General features: G+C 32.9%; 1 protein-coding gene across 3 annotated transcripts; it reads left to right on the top strand.

Annotated features, from left to right (window-relative positions):
• The first annotated feature begins 415 nt into the window (after window positions 1-415).
• Window positions 416-3,647, top strand: LOC108555115 (elongation of very long chain fatty acids protein 7-like). Of its 3 annotated transcripts, XM_017910653.1 has the most exons (5): window positions 416-511; window positions 587-719; window positions 1,618-1,784; window positions 1,847-1,889; window positions 3,302-3,382. In XM_017910653.1, exons 2-5 carry the CDS (start codon window positions 695-697, stop codon window positions 3,307-3,309), a joined length of 243 nt encoding a protein of 80 aa, XP_017766142.1. In that variant the 5' UTR covers window positions 416-511; window positions 587-694; the 3' UTR covers window positions 3,310-3,382. The 3 variants fall into 3 exon arrangements, with proteins under 3 accessions (XP_017766142.1, XP_017766135.1, XP_017766127.1); XM_017910646.1 differs by lacking the exon at window positions 1,847-1,889 and having other exon boundaries at window positions 422-511; window positions 3,302-3,647; XM_017910638.1 differs by having other exon boundaries at window positions 425-511; window positions 1,618-1,889; window positions 3,302-3,647.
• The last annotated feature ends 16,564 nt before the right edge of the window (window positions 3,648-20,211 follow it).

The following is a 20,211-nucleotide window of genomic DNA, read 5'->3' as shown; positions in this document are numbered from 1 at the left end:
TATCAATGCATATAATAAATACATATAATTGTATTACAATTTAGAAACATATATTAGTACATGATATATAATCGTAAGATAACGTACAATATATGACGAAATTTCAATTTCAATTTATTGATACTACAGAATATAGAAATTAACGAAACTCTGAAATTATAATCAACTGTCAACCTAGTAATCAAGAGGGATTTTTAGATCGACATACATAAAGAATAATTAACTAACAAGTTATGATAATCAGCCACTAAATGAACTTAGAAATGGAATATTCATAATAATTAATGTAAAAAAATCGTTTACACAATTTATCGATTTTCTATGTAATATACATCGGTCATGGACGAGTGCTGAAATAAATTCACAGAAGAAACGAAATACCTTGTTAGGATTTTACAAACGACAATTCGTGGAAGTAGTTACAGGTCAGTCGGTTTGCAGGTAACGTGGATAATAAATATTCAAATTGTTAATCGATTTATGGCATAAACCCCGCATACGCAGCCATTCGGTAAGTTCGTTTATGAAACAGTGTCGTTTATGTAACTATATATGAACTGGAATATAAAAATCTCGGACTGCGTAGCTGTCACAGTCCGACCTAGACTCCGACAGGGATACTTTGGCCGTGAAATATCGTTTCACGAACAGCACCGGGAATTTGTAGCTGCCAAAGGGACAAAAAGGAACGACCATGACGATACTGATGGAACGAATTGGTGAGTGTGAAAATTGTGGATTATAGACCTCGTCGGACCGGAAGAAACGATTTGTTACGACGAAAGGGCAGTGGTAAACCTGGACAATTTCCATAGTCACATTTCGCGCTATATTTTCACCAATTTCGAGGGCCACGAAATTTAGAAAAATCCAATTTATCCTTGGAAGCATGGGAAAATAAAGAATGTGAATCTTGTAAATCATCTAGGAAGAATTATCCTACAGTTAAAGCGACTGTTCAAAAAATCATGTACAAAGTGATAATAAACGTCTACCAAAAATTGTAATGAATAGTTATTATTCAAATTAGAAATTAATTTGTTATAAAAATCGTGGAAAACGTGGAATTCGTTGGAGTAATAAAGGATGCAATGAAGTGTCATGTGCAAAAAGATTATGGTGATCGTGGTTTGCTCACAAGTTATGCGTGTATTTAACTATCAGCTCCTTTAACACTAGAACTACCGATCTTTAATGAATACCTAACTATAACGTGCACAGATTATAGTAATTTCAGCGATATACGATGAATATGAGTGAATATATTGATTATAATTCTTTCTTAATACGAGTTGATACCAATTTTATTCTTAAAGCAGGTGTATTTTTACTGGGTTGGTAGTTGTAGTGTTAAATAGTCCATAAAATAATTATTCCAAAAGCTTATTTTATTAAATATTTGTCATAACTATTCGTAGATAGATTCGTAGATTTTTTAATAATGATCATACCAACAGATTATCGTTCAAAGAGAATTAAATTAATTTAATTACAACAAGATGCCAACACAAACATATACATTGAACAATCGCTATTACATTTTCTTATTACGTAGGATTAGCAAAATTCACCGACTTACGATATTATACTTTTCTGATCATTGCAAAACCTGTACAGGTCTCACCACCAAGGATTTGATGATCATAAAGACTCCAATACCACTCATTGTTTTATCAATTATATACCTGTACTTCGTTCTAAAAGCTGGACCAAATTACATGAAAGACAGGAAACCATATAGTTTGGCCAGGTTTATCCAATTGTACAACATCTTTCAAATAATGGTAAATACCCTAATCGTGTACAATATAATAGACCTGGGAATGTATAAAGAATACTTCTTCAGCTGCAAAATACCCACATACGAAGAGGGCGTGTTGAACGAAAGGGTATGATTTTAAATTAAATAAAATAATGCTCGTAAAAATATGACACCGATTTAATATTTTGCCAAATCTTTCATACTAACACATTTTGCTCTCACCTTCGAGAGCTTTTAATCGTGACACCACGATCAATACCTTGCCTAAGTTAAAGTTTAAGTTATTTTGCTTTCCGAATAATTATACATGCACAGCTAAATCGTAATAGTGAATGGGACTAATGCTTCTATTGGATTGAATGTCACACTTCGTCTTCTCAATCGTTCTTCATTAACACTAGAGCTACCGATCTTTAATGGGTACCTAACTTTGACGTGCACAGATTACAGTAATTTCAGCGGTACGATGAATATGAGCGAATATATTGATTACAATTCTTTCTTAACCCATCTGCATCATGGCTCTACTTAAGGTGCCGTGTTCAGGCATCAGCGACGTTCAACTGATGACTGGCAGGTATCACCGCGCGCGTATCAGCACCTACTTATAATGGCAGTTAAAAGGATTTTCAAAACAAAAGTAAAACTTGTTCAGAATATAACGAACCGATGTAGACGAGATGCTCACAAAAGGGATCAAACGTGATCTTTGGCATATGAAGAATATTCAGCAGCTGGTAATGGAAAAGTCAGCTCGCGGATTATTCCGCGCTCGGTGATAGGCGAGAGTCGTGGCTCGCGGAATATTCCGCGCTCGGTGATAGACGACTGTCGTGGTTCGCGGAATATTCCGCGCTTGGATGCAAATGGGTTAATATGAGTTGATACCAATTTTATTCTTAACCACTTGCGCTGGAAAGACGTGTCACGCACGTAGTAATACTTTTGTCACGGAATCGCCAACGACGTGGTATACAGTCCTTAGGCAATTGTTACAGAAACATTGGACCGTTCTGGCACACGCGTCTGTGAATTTCTTGCCACCAAGTGCAAGTGGTTAAAGCAGGTGTATGTGTTCGGTGATTGCAAGAAAGAAAATTCTGGGACCAGTCATTTTCACTGGGTTGGTAGTTCTAGTGTTAAACGTAAAAGAAATATTTTTGCTACGGTACAGCCTCGATTCTAGTTTGAATAATATTTTTCTAACGAGTATACAGTGCTACTTGCATACGAGAAATGATCGTCCATATCGCAATAAATTAACTCTTTGCACTCGAGAGGTGACATTCAGTCGCTATTCAATCAAATTCTAAAGATCGACGTTACTTAATATATCAAATATAAAATTACCTAACGATGTGTGGAATATCGAAGAAAAATAATTCTACGTTTTAATTTGCATATGATTTCTCATTTACCATTTTAAAAATCTCGTCGACTCTATAACAGAAAGTTTTCGAATTACTATTTTTCTGTAACGAAAAGGTTGTCGAGTGCAAAGGGTTAATAATAAGTTAATTTTCTGTGGGAATGTTGCAGACGGATAACTTGGAATTGTCCATAATGTACCTGAAGGCTTTCGATTACATCGAAACAGTGTTATTCGTGCTGAGAAAGAAGCAACGTCAAATTTCGTTTCTGCACTTGTATCATCATATTACGACGGTACACTTTTCGTGGCTCATGATAAAATATTACATACCTGGCATATACCTATTGTTCGGCATGATCAATTGCTCAGTACACGTAATGATGTACACCTACTATTTTTTCTCGTCATTTGGACCTTCAATCCAAAAAATATTAAACCCGATAAAGCCTATAATCACCACGATACAAATGGTAAGCAGACAGGTATAGAAATCAGATCAAAAAATGAAAAATATCAGACACAACTTTATCTATCTTCTGATATAGATAATATCAGTTTATCATAAATACTTATAGATTCATAATTTCCCATGCATAATGCGTAAAAATATTAATGATATAAATAATAAATGTATAAAGTATTAGGTTGTTTGGAAAATAATTTCGTATAAGAAAATAAAATAATAAATAAGAAATAAAATATTTATTCATTATAAGAAAGTTGTCTTTCATTTTCATAGAAGACAAGCAAAATGACTTTCCGAACAAGCTAATATTTAAAATTAACCCATATCAAATTCATCTTTATTTTAATCCACATTAATGAGATTAATTTTAATTCGAAAATGTAATTTATACTTTCAATATTCATCTCTAATTAATTGCTTATAAATGTATGTACATATACAGGGTGTCGCATTTGAAATTTCGCACTCAATTATTTCCTAAACTATATATAGCTCGTTTCGAAAAACGTGTCAAATCAAACTTATAACATTTCAGTATTTACTTTGGAAATTATTAATCCAGTTTGGGACGAATGGTTCCCTTTACGTTAGTGTCGATTAGAATATACTCATCATTCGTCCTTCAAATCGTTCGAAAAAAGAAAACAAAATTAATTTTTTAATTCCACGAAACGAAGACAAAAATTTATTCTAAAAAATCAACAAAATTTAACACCAGTCAACTGCCTTGGCAGTTTAACCCATTTGCATAATGGCTCTACTTATGGTGCCGTGTTCAGGCATCAGCGACGTTCAACTGACGACTAACCCGTATCACCGCGCGTGTATCAGCACCTACTCATAATGGCAGTTAAAAGGATTTTCACGACAAAAGTAAAACTTGTTAAGAATATAACGAACCGATGTAGATGAGATGCTCACAAAAGGAATCAAACGTGATCTGCGGTATATGAAGAATATTCAGCAGTTGGTGATGGAAAAAGTCAGCTCGCGGATTGTTCCGCGCTCGGTGATAGGCGACAGTCGTGGCTCGTGGAATATTCCGCGCTTTCATGCAAATGGGTTAGAGATAAATATAGTATTATCATATTTCTAATATAATTTAATATAAATAGGTACGTAAGTTGGAAAATAATTTGCTGTCGGAGTTTCTACAGTTTACATAGCATAATTAGTTTTATCAGAATTTCAATTTTTGTGGTTACCTCGTTTTCTATGATTATCAATAACTGGTACACTGATATATTCGATTTTAAACTAAAACAAATTTCATACGTCAAAGAAGAAATATTGAAATGTTTATATAATATGCTTCCATATATATACAATATATACTAATGTTAGTCTTTTTGTGATTAGGTGCAATTTGTAATTCTGGCAATGTACACGCTACAATTTACCATCCTTAACTGTTCACAACCGGCTACGATATCTACATTGATATTGATTAATACTGCGAACAACGGTATCCTGTTTTACAACTTTTACATAAGGAATTATACAAAACAAGTTAAGCAGAAATGATAACTATAGAATACTACTGTAAAAATTGAACTGTGACAATGTTTACTGCTAATAGTTGATTGACAATAAATCTACGTATTATGTACCTCGATACTTCCAATCTCGATTTCTCGCAACGCTCAACACTATTCTTCCATCCCAGAAGCCGTGTTTATAGCATTACTCTTATTTTAATTTCAGATAATGCTAAAAACTTTATTACCTCGTATTACAACTGTAACTCCGAAGGTTTAAGTCATATACCTAATTGCAAAATCACAAAATATTTACAACGATCAGACTCGACAGACTGGACCACATGCGACACATGCGACAGATCCACCAAGACAACGGACACTGTATCACGTCGCAATTGAATTTTGAGGAAATTCTGACGAGTTGTAAGGCAACGTTGCCCGCAAAATTAATATTGGACAACTGTTTCAAATAGCGAAAAGGAAGATTTCGGCTGGAGTCGAACTCAGTAGATAGACTCTGATACGACGATAGGAACTGAACTCTTGAAGGTCTGGATTTGTAGGCACGAACTGTTCTCGTTGAGGCTTCGTTGAGAACTGTATTCTCCGATTTTTCTAAGATTGGTCTTAGGAAATTTCGGGAGCTCGCCAAATATTATTGGCTAATTGGACCAAAGGCGTTCCCTTGGTCCGCAAATTGGTCGCCTCGAATGAAGGGAAGGTCCTCCCAAACGAAGACGATGGTGGAGGGAACTCTTTCCTTCAAGGTGAGGTACACGGAGTCCACCCGCGCGCTGGTGACCCCATCCGCCGTTTATGGCCCCTGACTAGGTGTTACGGACCCAATCTTGTGGCTCAGTTCGTTGTGGCAGACACGGTGTTGGGTTGTAAAGTCAACGTGTGCAATAGACGGGCGTGAAGGACCAAATGATTCGGCAGGCTTCCGCTCGGTGGTCCAATGCTTGGACGTTGCCACACGATGATGAGTTGAATGTGCCCGATTTGATTTTATAGCAGACAGTCAATCCACGGGACTGATTATCCACAAAGCTTGTGTACTGGTTGATCGATGCAGACTGTCTGTGCAGACTACGTGTTGTGACTGTTTGATGTTGACTGACGAACTTACTGATAGATTGAATGCTTGATGGGTACTGAACCAACTGACTGTGTGATGGGTACTGAAGGACTGACTGTGCGATGCACGATCTTTCGAAGCCAAGGATTGCTAAAGAGGGAAGTCGATTTTCTCATTCGTGGTTGACAGGACCGAGGATGTGCCCTCGGTCCGCGAATTAGTGCCCCCAAAGAAGGGAGGAATGTCTTCCGCGACCAGGTCTGCTGGTGGGTTCAAAGTGGGCTCAAAGGGGGTTGCTGGTGGGCCACCCGCACATTTGTGACCCTTCTTGAAGTGCCCGTTACTTTATGGCTTCGAAAGTCGTGACATGGCACATGGCCTGATCCTTTCTTTTGCAAGCCTATTGTCAGCCAAATCCTAACTGCTGTTGTCTGCTTTCTAAAATCAATGGCTAAAGAATACCTCGTGTCCGGTGACCCGAGGTGAATAAAGAATTGTTTGTAAAATATATTGAAAATAAAGAAAATAGAAGACACGGAACTTGAAATAAAATAGCAATTAGGATCTGGCTGCCAGAAAACCGTAACGGGTCTTCTGGGTCTAGGGTTTGTCCCAAGATGGGCCAACGCGTGTGATTCAACAATCCTAAACAATTGTGTTAAATAAATCTTCTTATTAGTTTATCCATTTACTCACAAGAAAGAATTTTTTATTTTAAAAAGATAAAATGGAATGCAACTGTTAGAGCAGCGTAGTTGGAAAGAACAGAGGGTGACTCGTAGTTTAAATGCGAGTCCGGGCAAAGTGCAACGCACGAAATCGTCAAAGGAAATATGTAGTAAGGAAGCTTCGTATCGAATTTTTCCAAGGGAAATCCCTTCCAACTATTTAAATCGCACTGCTGGCTGTACTACAAGCCGGCGTAATTCGCCGAAACTATGCGGAAAGTATTTGGGGCTGAAACGGGGAACAAACTATTCTGCGTTATGTACGCAACTTTGAGATTTCTGGCAACCAAAGAAAAGCCACAGTAACTCGCCACGCTAACACCGAACAAATTCGGATGAAATTACTATAGCGGAGATAACAGCTTTATTTGCAAGCAGAAATCAGTTCGATCTACGCGGTTAATTCAGCCGCGAAATTTTGAACCACAATCGTACTGCTCGCACCAAAATTTCGAGGTTAGCCTTCATAATGCAAATGGGATATAAATGTATCTCAGCGATTATGTACTTTCTATAATTTCACTTAGTATGTATTTTATTAATTATTTAATAAATTATGTCTCGAATGTTTCACTTATTTTACATATACACGATTTTAGTGTTTAAATTTGCCGCGAAATTTTAAACCGTGATTATATTGTTCATAGCAAGATGGCGAAGTTAACCTCTATAATATCGCCTGCAGTGTAGATGCACTCCTGGTACTATACTTTTTGTTACGATTTCGTTTACTGTATATTTTTAAATTTTTTGCTTTTTATTTTATTTATTGTAACTAATTTTGCCGCGAAATTTTAAATCACAGTTACACTATTAATACCGAGCTGTTAAAGACAATCTATATAACGTCATATCTGAGGTACTATGTTTTCATTATGTCGATTATCTAATAAATTATATATCAGATATTTCATTTACACGATTTTAATGTCAAATTTTGAAACAAAATTTTGATCCATTGTAGTATTAATAATAAGATGACGAAGTTCGTCTTTATAATACCAATTGCTGCACAGGAGTGTCAATCAAAATTACTTCTTGCGTGAATTTTGGGACACCCAATATATATTTAATCAGCAAAAGTAACTATTATCCCAAATTTATTGTTTCAAAAAAAGAAAAAGGATTTTCGTTTTATATATTCCTCGGTAGTACCGGTTCTTCTAATGTCATGCTAAACACCATTCGTCATAATTCCGTGCAGCTGCAGTTGTCGGAAATTTCAGGACGCAATTTAACAGCGCGTTGCAGTCGTGTCGAACGTTTTGTTTCTACGCTTAAGATCTTGCTGCGAGTCTCGAAGCCACGTTGCGCGGTGAACTCGCGAAAGGGAACATATGTGGTTGCCGTTTAGGCGAGATTGCTTGCCCCAAGGGTTTAATAACAAGTTCCGCTAATAGATTCCCAGCCTTGTATAAAGCGTCTATTTGCCACGCTTGTCTTATGATGCTGTCTTAGGAAGCCCGATTGGAGCACGAAATCCGAATATAATCAAATCTCGAAAGTCACGTTCTCATTGCAGGTTGCGACCTAACCTCTTTTACCGAACCGACAAATGCCGGTGCGGGCGTTCTCGGTGTCAATAAATAGCATTGTTTCCACCAGACCAGCGGTTCTTAATCTTGTTTCTTGCACGACACTAACCAATGTGTGGTTAGGTTATGTACCACTTTGTAGTAGTATATAGTATACAGAATTTTATATATCGCACATAATATATTCAATAAAGATAGGTTTCATAATATAAAAATAATATATAACACTAATATGTAATAATAAATATATATGACCACGTATACAATTTTAAATAATTTCTATATATAATAACTATATAACAATGTATTTAATAATATAATTATAATATATAATAGTAATATGTATATTATATATTACTATATATTACTGATATATGTAGCAAAAGTATGTAATAATAATATAATAATAATAATAAAATAATAATGATATAGAACAGTAATATTTATATAATATATGTATGTGTGTATATATCTATAATAACTATATAATAATGTATTTGATAATATAATTATAATATATAACAGTAATATATATTATATATTACTATATGCTACTGATATATGTAGCAAAAGTATGTAATAATAATACAATAATAATAATAATATAATAATGATATAGAACAGTAACATTTATATAATATATGTATGCGTGTGTATATATATATTATTATTATAAACTGCTGTACATAATTGCTATATATATTATATATATGCTATACTACATTACATATATATTACCATATAATACTGATATATGTAGTAATAAATATGTAATAATAATAACAATGAAACAGTAATATATACTAATTATTATTGTTATAAATATTACCATATAATACTGATATATATAGTAATAAATATGTAATAATAATAACAATGAAATAGTAATATATAACAGTAATATATACTAATTATTATTGTTATATATATTACCATATAATACTGATATATATAGTAATAAATATGTAATAATAATAACAATGAAATAGTAATATATAACAGTAATATATACTAATTATTATTGTTATAAATATTACCATATAATACTGATATATATAGTAATAAATATGTAATAATAATAACAATGAAATAGTAACATATAATAGTAATATATACTAATTATTATTGTTGCATATATTATGATATAATATTGATATATGTAATAATAAATATGTAATCATAATAATGAAATAGTATTATCATTATATATATATATACACTATTTCATTATTATGATTATATATTTACTATACTATACATAAAAAAATGTAAAATTTCGAATTCTCGAAATATAAAATTTCCGTTTTTGCCCATTTCGTTCCCAAATAAAGGTTGTTTGCGAAAAATAAAAGGAAAAATATTGAACCTGTTAACAGGAGGCTATCGTATCACGCTCGATATAAAAATGAAATTTCTTTGCTAATTAAATTCTCGGCTTTTCGAAGTTTCCAGGGACGGATTGATGAGTTCTAAACGATCCCTGAACGGTTTCCGTAACTTCGAAGCTCCGTGGACCGAAAAACGAAAGCTCCTTGGAAGAATCTTCCCACTGAAATGCTTCAAGGTGGCACGTAAAGGAAATTGAACGCATTCCTCAACTGCGTTCCGCGCAAATAACGACTGAAACATGCCTGACAGCCATGACTGATCTTACGTTTTTATATATTATGCACGCGCCCCTGTGCCACCGGAAACTTTGAAATTCGCGAATTTACGCTGCCATGGCGGGACGGGAATATGAAAGGAATGGTCGTTACGTTGCACGCCATCTGTATCGCCTTTAAATATCGTCGGGCTGCAACAAATCGACTCGCTTTCACGAGCTACTTTGGCGACATCTACTCGACTAGTGGCGACATCTCTGCCGGAGAAACACTTTCTTGTCGGACAAAATTTATTGAATTATAGAAACACGATTTTGCGTTGCCTTTCATTTGTCAACTATATACCGGGTGAGACGATAAGAATATCCACCTGAAATTGACTGGATGAAAGAACGATTTAAGATTTTACTTTTCTATATTATTGTACGTTATATTATTGTTGGAACAAACACAAATTCAACGAACCATAGGAAGGTAACGTTACCATAATCTCAATCCTAGAAATGGGCGAAATATTTTTGAACAGTTAATTTCTACAATTGGTGATTTCTTTAAATGAATTTAAACGTCTACGTTAAAACGAATTCATCGAGCTAGCATACTGTAACCTTGAAACTATCTTAAATGGAAAAATTCATATTTATTTAACGTTACCATAACCTCAAATCTTGAAAGGAGTGGAATATTCTAGATTGGTAATTTTTACCATTGGTGATTTCCTTAAATGAATCGTATATTTCTTATTAGAATATTCTATAGTTCATGTTAAAATGAATTCGTTGAGCAAGCATATTGTGAGCTTGAAATAACCCTAGATGGAAAAATTCAGATTTGTTCAACGAAGAAATTATAATAGGTGACTCAAAATTCACTCAAGAAATAATTTCAATAGAAAACACAGGTTTTTAATTAAAAATTGTAAATATTTATATTGTGTAATAATTTATAAACTTTTTGCGAATTAGCAGTACTTTTTAACAGAAGTATGTTATGAGTTCAAGAGAAAGTTAAATTTATTGATCAGTGTAATTAATACTTGGATCAATGGAAATTCAAAATTCACACAGAAAATAATTTTGATAAAAAAACACAGGCCTTTAATTATAAATTGTAAAAGTAACTCAAGAATGAGGACGTATTATTCTTTCCTGTAGTGGTCCATTTTTAGTAACCCTGAACTGCCAACTGTCACGCTGTCTTTTTCTTACGTTGGCAGCAGTTTACCGCATAAATGGCGCAAAATTCAAATCTTGCATGAATTTTGAGACGTCCAATATTAATATAGTAACTATAAAAAAATATAAATTCTTTTTTGCATATTTTCCATCACTATATACATGTCTTCGAATAGCAAAACTATGTCTCAATAAATTTTGCGATATAACCACGAGTAAATGAAATATTTAAGAATCCACTTTTTCCCGAGTCACCCTATATATTACGTTTTAAGTCATTATCAATTAAATCCTTATTAATTTATGAAACTTAAAAAATCGTTCTATCCGAGAGCTAAAATAATTTTGGTACTGAAACAATTCAAAAAAGCAAATAAAATAAAATATACCAGCAGAGAAAAATGGATTATTTCAACTCTTTCGAGACTCCGCTTTTATTTGACCCACCCGATATTCAGGCAATCGTTCAATAGCAATTTAGAATATTTAACATTGTTAAACGAATTGGAAGGAACTTTCCAACGAAAACTGCGGGCACTTTTTCGTTAAACTAATTTCAGCAATTTTATTGAAACTTTGAAATTCAAAGGCACGCAATTACATTTGGCAGTACCACGGAAATGTATTTTAATCGGGAGTACAGGCAGGCGAAGTTATCACTCGGCAACAACATTAACTTTATTTCGTGCACAGCAGGATTGGTTTCCACGCATAAATGTTTTAAAGCCTTCTGCACTTTCGACTGCCAAATATCGATATAACACTAATTACAATTAAATGTGCGTTTTCAACGCAAAGGGATTTCGCTGAATTAATTGGGGACTAACACCAGGGAGGTGAGAATGACGCAGTAATTAAATTTCGTTCAGCTGACTTTCTATCTCGTCTTTAATTAAATAATTGATTATTTAATCGCCGCTGTTACGATATCTCTGCCATAAATAATCATAGCTCAACGAAACGCGTGTCAGCATTACGAGCAAGTTATCAAATAATCGCGTTAACAAACGTTTGTACGTTTATGTTGAACTGTACGTGAATGCATAAAGCATATTTATAGAAAGGTATATCCCTGAGACTTTGCCTCCTAATTAAATCACAAATATTGGATTCCCTCTCATGTAAAAAGGAAATTTATGTTGTTTTAAATATCGATTATAAAATTTGTTATTATTAAAGTGAACTATTAAAAGAGATTTAGATTTTTAAAATAAACGAAACGACACAAAGCAATCTGGAGATAATCATCCACCATTAAAATTAAATCAAAGCCTCACGAAAATCGTCAAATCTCAGTAAAAATATATACCCAATGATTAAACTAGTTTAACGTAACCTAACCTAAAATTTGAATCTAAATCTAATGATTAGATCCTTTTCTGAATTAATAGATTCTATCAAGCGTACAATTTTTAATTTATTTCGAATTATTGAAAGAGATCTAGATTTTTTAGAAATTAAATCTAGATTTTTGGAAATCATGACACAGAGCAATCTCCAGATAATCATCCACCATTAAAATCAGAACAAAGTCTCATAAAAATCGTCCAATCCCCACTAAAACTATTTACTCAATAACCAAACTAGTTTCAGTAATAACCTAACCTAAAATTCAAATCCAAACCCAATGATTAGATCTGTTTTTGACATAACATACTCTTTTAGGCGTACAATTTTTAATTTATTTCGACGCTCCTGGTCCAAATTGCACTTAGCCTGTGTTTGTTTCCGTTCATCCTGTTTATACTGTCTGTTTTCATGAGATTTTCCTAATGCCTTATCAATTTTCCGGACACCGTCTAGTAATACCTTGAAAAATATGTTATACTGAAATACCATGAGCGATATGGTTTTTTATTAAAAATAAGTCGATTTTTATTGACTAGATTACAAGGATGTACCTCCTTAAGGAACATAAATAAATAAATAGAATAATGCAACTCGTTTAGCGATAAACTACCCATGAGCACAGTAGCCGGCACGTTTTCAAAAACAATTAATCTCACGGGGACGAAAGCAATACCTTATATTTATCACGCGTTAATTTTGACGCGGCACAGGCCCGCCCTCTACGAAACGAAATCGCGCCGCGTAGCATGGCCTCGTGGTGTGCGCGCGCGATCAATCGTTGCCTCGAATTATTCAATGTTATCGTTATCATAAATTCGGCGCCGCCCTATTCTCGCATAGCCGCGCACCACTCACGGAATGATCCTGATAAATTATCGAGCGGTAGGGTTGCAGCGCCGCGCTTAAATTTTCATAGCCAGTCACAGACCGGGCCCGTAAATCCGATTCTAAAAACGTTTCCTGATTGATCTATCGAGCCGGCTATCGTTTTTCCCCATCGTCCCAATTCGGTCGCGCGACGTTCGTCAAGCCTGTTGTGATTTTTGTTATCTTCCGCGCGGACCGCCGGCAGCGCCATCTCTGCGCGGGAACACTGGCGCCGCGAAAATATTTCACGTACGCCGTTTTTAACAGGCATCCGCGGAAAATATTTATTTTTTGATACCTTTCGGCGGGTGCTCATCCTTCATTTGTCGGGATCGATCGTCTGAAGGGATCTCTGTTCCAGCGAAGCATCGACGACGCCACCGTGGGTCCGGATTTAGTGTTATCGCCGAATGATTAAAGTAATTCACGATTTGAGATATTTCTTTTTAAGTGGATGGTAAAATATGACCTGGCTGACTGGTATTTTGAGATCGTAAATTTTTTCCCTGCTCGTTTTTGGGAATGTATGTTCTTTCGAGAAATTGAGAAAAATAAAATAGAAATTTGGGGAATTGGTGGGTGGGTGGGGAGTGGGGGAAGAATTCTGATGTGATTGGGTAACGTTTTACTGCAGTTTTAGTGATACTGTGGCAATATACTAATGGTATATACATATATGTATTATTTATTAGTTTTTGATGTTAATTGAAAATATTTTATTAATTATACATGAAATTATTTGTACGAGTATCGAGGAAAGATTTAAAATTATAAATTGAGATCAAAAAGGTACATTTTAATTTTTTAACGTTGCTTATTTCTCTAAATAAATATTTTAAATTTGTTTTAATGTTGTTTCACAAATTTATTGTTACATAAAAAATGTTATAAACATCCTAAATTATAAAAGAAATTTTGTATAATATTTCCAAAAATATAAAAATATAAATAATGGAAATTTGGAAATATATATGTTCACGTTATATTTGTTGTAAGATATTCGCAATGATTAAAATATTAAAGTAAATAAGCTTGCAATTTTTTTATTTTCTTGATGATTATTTTGTCATACAGAATTGGTAGCTACTCCTTTTATACTATTAAAATGGATTGATAATTTAATAATTGCTTTAATAATTTATTTTCAATTAACATAGATAGTTCAATCGGTAGTCCACAATTACATATTAACATGACATATTAATTAGCAATTAACTTTTAAATAACAAAATTGCTATAACAATAATTATGTAAAAATATTCGACATATTCTATCATAATTATCAACTTAAAAAAATCAACAACTTTAAAAAATTATTTTTACTTTGTTTGATATAAATTCATAAATACAGCGGAAAATAATTTCTGTAAAATATGAATAAATACTTGAACTCAAAAACATCGAATAAATTATCATTCAATAATATCAATATATAAATTTCTTTATTTTTCAATACTACGTATAACCTTAAATAAATAAATTTTCAAGGAAATTTAAATATTTATAGAAAGCCCAATTTATTAAAGTTAAAAAAGGTTATGACAAATTATAATTATAAACAATTTGGATTTCAAAATAAGAATGAAATTAAAAGAAAATTCGAATGAAACTAAAAATTATAAATATTATTGGCAAAATTATAGCGAATTTTCTTTATTTTGCAATACTGCAATACATATAAGCTAAAATAAAGAAATTTGCTAGAAAACTCAAATATCTATAACGAGCCTAATTTAATAAAGCTAAAAAAAAAAATATAACAAATTATAATTATAAATAATTTGGATTTCAAAATACGAATTAAATTAAAAGAAAATTCGAATAAAACTAAAAATTATAAATATTATTGACAAAATTATAGCTACCGATGTGATTGCATAAAATAAATAATATGAGGTATGACAACTGGTTTAATTATGCCTTTAATACTTACATAACCAAGCCGATAAATATAATCGATATATGTATTTCTCCATGTATTTATCTATACGATTTGAATTTGGAATGACAGAAATGAACGCAAATCTGCACTGATTTGAATAATTTCGATTTCTCGATCGAATGGATATGAATTTACATTGACACTGCATAGAAACGTGGAAAAGAGGGTGGAGAGCAATAACTTTACTACAGTAAGTGGATTTCACGATATTACCATTTCCAAGAAAAATTCGCGCAATTATTCGCCGAAAATTTATCACGAAAAAATTGCTGTAAAAAATTTCGAAAAATTTATTCGACTAAATTTTTATTTTATAGAAATATCATTCATTTATTGAAATACTTATGAACCTGCGATACAAGGGACAGGAATAAGTCTTGTAATTCTCTTATCCTTTCGAGGTTACGAAATTCTGTCGATTTTATAGGTTAGGTCAACAGTGGACTCTGATCAGCTGTATTTCGTGAAATACGATAGTAACCTGATATCCATAGTGAATCCGAAATCCAGAGACATCTCTTTCGCATGAACACTCCAGAAGAATTCCTCGCCCACAATAGGAAAAAAATGTTCCAATACATGATATAATGCAAGTATCCACAACGCCACTATAACAGTCAGTGTGAAATACGAATGCCTATTCTTGACAAGACGACTTTGCAGGATACCTTTGAAAGAACAATCTCGCGATTGTCACCGAATAGATTTCTTATACATTGTAACAGAAAATCGTCGTGTCGTCTCCTTCTGAAATGGAACACTTTGGAAAATACCCAATTTAAAAATAAAGTAAAACTCAGGTTAGAAACTATGACACAATTTAGAATCTTGCAAATATTCTAATATATTTCTAATTGACTAACAATTTTTTAAATTTCTATATGTAATTTAAATTTTGCAGAGATATTCAAAATGCATACAAATTTAATATCACAGTAGAAAAATACGATGTTATACTTACAAAAGGAGTGCAAGTCCTTCGGATCATAGATTTAGTTGACACTATGCAGGTTTGTAGATTTAGTCACCCAGGTCAAGAAAATGTATCATTTTCGATATTTTTTGACATATTTATGATTAAAATTTTATTATTATGAACTAGAGATTTCTTCCGAATAATTATCAATAGTTATCAAGTAGTATTGTAACCTAACGGCAGCATCCGATAATTGGCACTTGATAAATATTCGAAATAAATGTGTAATTAAGGCAATAATAAAACTCTTGTTGGGATTTATTAATAAAGTGGGTTTGGCAAATGGAAAGTATAAGTAAACTAAATACATATGTGGACGTAAAATACAATGTAGTCAGGAATATTCACAGAATACACGTGGCAGGTACACACCAGTTGCAATAGATCTCACGCCATACGCCAACAGCCGACGATCGTCCTTCTGCACATGCTCATCGCGCACACGCGCAGGGCCGTATTGTTATTTAGCACGATCCCCGTATTGATCGTATATTGATCGCATATCTTACAACTCTAATCATAAATATCTCGAAAACTATGGAATAGTTGCCCCTATAATGATATATTTTCTTGAACTGAATGACTAAATCTACAAACCTGCAAAGGTTCAATTAAATCTACGACCACAAGTACTTGCACTCTCTTTATTAGTATACTATATTTGTATCAATATGATACATCTTATGTATCATGTTGGACACAAAATAATTATTTCGATGAAAAAGGAATTTATTTTCTCTAATGTATTATATACTGCAATATATACTCGTGCAATAATTTAATTATTTCGCGAAAGAGGAATCGAAAATTAGTCATTTTCATTTTCCTTGAGAACCGATGATAGTAAGGAACAACGTGGAGATTAACAATTCTAAATTTTGGCGATGGTTAGTCCAGATTACTTGAATATCTGACCAGTCAGAGTGAATCTCGTCGAACGACTACGAGGTGAGAAACTCGAAGGGATTTCCATTAGGTCCACACCCCGCAGAGATTGGACTGCATTTTTTACGATGGACTCGTGAATATCTTAAATTCCGCAGCAGCACTTTACTATCCGAAGACGTAGCCTAAATCACACTCTTACGAAGCGAGACAATTCTGGGCTCTTCGCTCGGTGCAAGATCAACATTTCTCTAGACCCTGCTTTCACCCTATTCTTAAGTAGATTATTCAAAAAAGGGGTGAAAGGAACGATTTAAGTTAATATACGAGTGAGTGTCAAAAATGAGTGTGTATGGTTATATCTCGTAGATGAAATATGAAATTATATCGATAATTCGTTTGATATTACTATTAGAAACGATACGGAATTTAATATAATATAATTTATAATATGTTACTTTTTAATATATATATATATATATAATTTATATAGAAAGATCGTGTGTAACAGCTTTGTCTTCTGTCGTGAATTAGGGAACTGGACTACTAGCGCCCTCTCATACGCGTAAGCCATAGACTACTAGCACCCTCTCATACGCGTAAGTTCTAGATTATTAGCGCCGTCTCATACGCGTAAGTTCTAGATTATTAGCGCCCTTTCATACACGTAAGTCCTAGACTACTAGCGCCCTCTCATATGCGTAAGCTCTAGACTACTAGCGCCCTCTCATAACGCGTAAGTCCCAGACTACCAGCGCCAGGCTGCAACCTATCTAACCAAGCGCAATATTTTTATCATAAATTATAAATTTCTTTTCGTGAAACTTAATTTGCCAAGTTTCATAGAATTAATTAATAATTATAAGGAAAATTTGACCGTCAAAATTGTGTCGATAATAACAGACGTTTCTAGCAAACACGATATGCAAGGTGGAAATAAACAGCTCTAAAGCAGCAACGCACCACCAGAATCTCATTTTCTCGAATCTTTGCGAAACTACAACTTCATGCTTGCACTTTAAGGTTTTATTTGAGCTCTTGTACTAAAACACAAAGTCGTATTGTCGTGCTCCAACCGGGTAATCGAGTGGGCAAGACGATACATGCAACAATTTTTATACAGATAAGCTGATTTCCTTCTACAAAAATAAATCTAATTTAGATGAATTCTATTTACAAAATATAATCATATCGGCGAAATCATTTTATATAAAGATATATTTTTATTCTTAGTACTTACAAGATTTTAAATACGATTTTGCAAATATTAATAATAGAAGTAGAAAAGATTGTTAAGCACAAAGAAAAATTAAACTTTTCCAATTTAATTATATCATTTAACTAAAAAATTATTGAAATTGTTATTCCCTTTATCATATGCAAAGTACTAGCTATTGAATTATGCATGAACGAACCTTACGCAACAGTGTTTTCTGAGTTTTCAATTACTAAGAGGGTCGAATGATAAATTGTCTCATTTAATCGACGCTTTCGATATCTTCCGAATATATTATTGATTTCACATTGAGTGAAAGTAATATTTACGCAAAATAGAAGATAAAATCGTTCAGTTTATATTATAGCATTTTCAACGTGTATTACTTTAATGTAATAAATTTAAAAGGCTATAATTCGGAAAAATAAATTGTACTATATACTATCCCTTTAAACATTATCTCCTAGTATATGTTATTATAATAAGCACCAAGAATGACAAAATTTAAGAAAATAAATAATTCGATAAATACAAATTTCAAATATTTCTTCCACAATTTTCTAAAATTCGTCTAAATATAAACTTGTTTATAAAATGTTGCAAAAAAAAAACTATTGTGAAGAATATCCAAAGCAATGATAAATCCAAAAATATTATATATAACAAATAAGTCGCCTTTTCCAATATCTTTTCAATGCTAGATTGAAGAAATAATTTCAAAGAAGTTAAAAACAAAAATAAGTATCTTTCAGTAAGTCAGTGGAATAATATCCCATGATTTAATAAATATACAGGTAGATCATTATTACCAATATAATATTAAAAAAAAAAATATGGAGGATGTCGTTTATAAACGTGTTATTTAAATTTAAAATAAGTAACTATGAGTAAATCTATGGAACTCATGATTCAATAAATACACATGTAGATCATTCTTGTCAATATATGTAGGATTGGAAATGACTATGGGGGTCTAAAGAATGTCGAGAGTGTTTGAACTTAGCACAATGTGGTTTAACTTAGCACAGTATGGTTTAAATATGGGTGCAAGGGTGCAGAGAGCAGTGTGTGTCGGTCAGTGTGTCAGTCAGAGAGTATGTGAGAAGTGCAAGTCAGCCTATGAAAGATCAGAAGAACGTGGCCATAGCGAATCTCTCTTGTTTCACAGCTGACATTCTATGTATAAGCTTATTTTATTCAATTAAAAAACCAACAATACTATCTTTAGTAAACCCACCCAAATCCGATCCTTCATATAATATTATAAAATATTCAGAATGTCGTTTAAAAGCCTGTTATTCAAATTGAAAATAAGTATCTCTGAGTAAATCTATGGGATGCATGATTCAATAAATACACATGTGTGAGTATTGGTTTTATGATAGTATGAGTGTAGATTATATATGTGTGAATGGTAATGAAGTAGAATAAACGAAAGTCATTTGAGATGACAAATATAATATGTGCGAGTGGAATCTAGTATGAATGTTGTTAAAATATATTTAGAAGAATGTGCCAGAATGAAACAGTTACGTGAGAATCGTCAAATAGTAAACATGTATTAATAAGAGAGAGAGAGAGAGAGAGAGCGAGAAAGAGAGAAAAATTTTCTAGATAGTGTGAATGTTTCTGTTCAAAATATTATATTGCGAATTGATGTCAATATTTAAATATTGTTATATAAATACATTAATTTGTTAACTGTTAAAAAACGTACAAGAAATTGGTTGCCATTTCTATCCACAACAGGTAGATCATTCATACCGATATAATA

This window comes from Eufriesea mexicana, unplaced genomic scaffold, assembly GCF_001483705.2.
Source record: "Eufriesea mexicana isolate 0111107269 unplaced genomic scaffold, ASM148370v2 scaffold474474847, whole genome shotgun sequence".
In the NCBI taxonomy this organism is placed as follows: Eukaryota; Metazoa; Arthropoda; class Insecta; order Hymenoptera; family Apidae; genus Eufriesea; species Eufriesea mexicana.
Note: the sequence above shows the minus strand (reverse complement) of the source record. Positions and strands in the feature narration are given on the sequence as shown.